This window comes from Apteryx rowi, unplaced genomic scaffold (assembly GCF_003343035.1).
Source record: "Apteryx rowi isolate R43461 unplaced genomic scaffold, aptRow1 scaffold_938, whole genome shotgun sequence".
Lineage (NCBI taxonomy): Eukaryota > Metazoa > Chordata > Aves > Apterygiformes > Apterygidae > Apteryx > Apteryx rowi.
Window position 1 is genome coordinate 13,176 of NW_020451247.1, and position 3,110 is coordinate 16,285.

The 3,110-nt window shown below is 66.0% G+C and overlaps 1 protein-coding gene across 1 annotated transcript in view; it reads right to left on the reverse strand.

The window, feature by feature from the left end:
- SYT7 (synaptotagmin 7) overlaps positions 1–3,110 on the reverse strand; it is a 20,384-nt gene that overhangs the window by 10,310 nt on the left and 6,964 nt on the right. Inside the window, exon 6 of the mRNA XM_026091973.1 lies at positions 2,539–2,907. Within this exon, the coding sequence (XP_025947758.1) occupies positions 2,539–2,907 (369 nt within the window). The remainder of the gene's footprint in view (positions 1–2,538; positions 2,908–3,110) is intronic.

Sequence of the window (3,110 nt, forward strand, 5' to 3'; positions counted from 1 at the left end):
CAGCGTTTCGCGGTCTCACGTGGCCGCGGCCACCCCTCTGCCCTGCCCGCAGCGTCCGTGGCGGGAGGCGAGTCCCGGCCGGGACCCGGGCAGGCGCTGCCCTAGCTGGAAAGGCTGCACACCGCGTTCCTCAGCCCTGGAACGGCACTTGTGGGCTCTGCCCTGCTTGGAGACGTCACTGGGACGAGGAGATGCCAGAGTTTTACCAAGGGGGAAACGGTGCCAAGAGAGGCGGGRAGCGTGACCAGGGATGAGGGATGATGCTCGCATGAAGCCGGAGGAGGGACAGGAGTCCGCCTCCCGAGAGAGGAGCCGTGGGAAGACACGGGAGAGACACGAAGGCGGAGCGGTGCGAAGGAGCAGCAAGGGAAAGGCAGGGCTTCGCCGCGGGGCCCCCAGGAGCACCGGGGATCCCTCCCCGCAGGGCGCTGCGAAGGGCTCCGCGGCAGCGCCGTAGCGAGACTAGGGAAATTCCTGGTGGAGATGGCTACCAGCAGCCAGCGAAGCCGGGGGAGAGGCCCTCCTCCCAGCTCTAGAGGGAAGCAGAGCTGAGTATATCGGGGGCAGTCGCCTCCCAAACGCTCTCCCTTCTCCTTCAAGCATCCTCACCGCCTGCCGGTGGAGGCCGGATGCAGGACCCGCTAGCAAAGGGGTTGCTTCGGTGGTGCAAAAAGTGCCGGGGCTGCGCCCGACCCCCTTCCTCCCACAGACGGAGCACGGGGCAGGGGCTGGAGGCAGCCGGCTCCCCCCCCCCCCTCGCTCCTGGAGCGTGCACTGCCCTATTTTCACCCTCCGGAGGCTCTGGGACACGGCCTTGCCCCCAAGGAGCGCCTCGCGGATGACGCCACCCAGCTAGCGCGGCCTCCCCGGGCTCGCGGCTGCATTTGCACCGCAGCGCAGGGGAGCGAGGCAGGCTGGTAAACAGAATAAAGAGCAAGAGCAAAGTTAATGGCTTTGGAAAGCGATGGTGGCAAATGGCAGCGGCTCCTCCGCGGGGAAACGGTGCAAGCGCTCCGCACATCCCTGCTCTGCGGCTACTCCCCCCCCCCCCCCCCCGCCGCCAATTAAGGCTGGAACCGGCGGTGACGCTGGGTAAACAGAGAGGAATATGACCCTCAGGATGGCTAATGGGATTCAGCCACAGAGCAGGAAGGCAGCAAATGGAGCTTGCTATGAACGTCTCTCGGGGAGAGGCCGGGAGGCAGAGGCTCCACCGCGACACGCACGTGGAGCAGAAGAGGGGGTGCGAACAGTCCGGGAAGGGGCTGTGATTAATCACGCACCGGCTAACGACCAGGGAGGTGGCTACCAGCGTTAGCGTTAGCGAGGCCGGCGCGACGGCAGAGATAGCCGGTGCGGGATGATTTGGGCCGTCCCCGCAGACAGGAGGGAGGTTAAATGATTTTTTACCAGGGCTGCCCGGGGGAGTCAGTAGCAGGGTGGGTAACCGAACGCACGCCTCCCAGCGCCTCGTCTTTCCGACTTAGCCCCGCTGCCAAAGGAGCTGCGCGGACTGACACGAGGACGGGATCTGGCCTGCTGCCCCTCACCCCTGCAAGAAGTGCAACCGTGACCTGGGGCATCTCCGTTCCTGCGGTCCCGGGGAGCGAACGGAGGCCAGCGGGAAGGGTGGGGAGCGGAGGACACGCTCTGGGAAGGAGCGACAGTGTCATGTGCTGAGATACGGTGACAGCAAGGGACCCAGATGAGCCCCCAGCGTTTGAGATTTAAAAGCCGCCGCTGATAGGAGATGCATTTAAGACAGATTAAAGATCACACGCTTCAAGCAGCTCCAGCCAAGCGGCATTTTGCAGATCGCAGCAGAGGCGGACCAGAGGCCGATAGGCAGCGATATCGGGGCCGAGCAGCCACCCCGGCGCAAGGGGCACCGCCGGCAAGGCTGCCTCCCCCTCCCGCTCCAGGGACGCGGCTTTCACAGCCCCGGGGACGCGCGCCCGGTGGCTGCCCCACGAGGCGGAAAAATTCCTCCCCGGGGGCAACGTCTCACCCCGCCACGGGCAAGGCTGCGGGAAGGGCACCTAGGGACGGCCCGGCTTCTTGGGCACGCAGCTCGAACGCCCTGCCGGGCTGCGATTCGTCCCATTTTCACATTACCAAGGCAGCCAAGGAGCCTGAGGACAGATCTGAGCCTCCCTGTTGTTTTCTGGGGGGGGGGGCGAGGCAAGACCTTTCCCGCTTTGCCCGCGGGGTGAGGACTCCACACCTTGTCCCGCAGTCCAGGAGACGCCCCTGGCCCCACCACGGACCAAAAGGGACCCCCGAGAGCACCAAGCCCCTTCCGCAAAGGCAGCCGCGCTGCTCGGTGACGCGGCGGGCGACTCGCAGCCGAGCCCCCCACGCAAAGCAGGCAAGACCCGGCTAACGAGGGGAGCGCACGAAACATCTCCCCGACCACGGACGGTGGGGGAGACCCATCCCACAACGCGGGGCGCTGCCGCTAGCCGAGGGAGCGACCCCCCCCCCAGGGAGGAGGAGAGAGCAAAGGACGGAGAAACAAGAGAGAGAGAGAAGACTTACAGAAAGGACTTCATGTCCAAGCCTCGGTTCCGAATTTGCCCCACCACATGGTCCCAGCTGCCGGGATTGGAGCGGCTCTGGCCGGCCGCCGTCCGATGCTTGGAGCCGGCGGCGATGCCCGGGCGCGCCTGGCCGCTGCGGTAGCCCCGGGGGTTGCCAGCGCCGGAGGAGGAGCCGCTGTGGGCCTGGAGGTGGCCCAGGCTCTGGCTGGTGGTGGGCTGGCTGTGGTTGGCCCGCTGGTGCTGGCTGAGGGGCTGCTGCAGGCTTTGCTGGCGCATGAGCGTGCGGGGCCTCTGGCATTTGGGGTCGCCTGCTGAGGTGGGGATATACTCAAGGGTAGTGGCTGTGGACAAGGTGGAGTCCTCGAAACTTAGGGAGAGGAAGGGCAGAGGAGAGGAGAGAAAGGAGAAGAAGGTGAAGGGGCAAAATTGGAGGAAGGAAAAGAAGAGCGTTAGAGAGAAGATGCCCCAGCGCAGGGAGCGCTCCGACAGGGGCCAGCGGATGCAGCGACCGGCGTCTCCGGCTCTCGGCCCCGTCTCGGCCTCTCGGGAAGCGCGAGGCTCTTGCGCCAC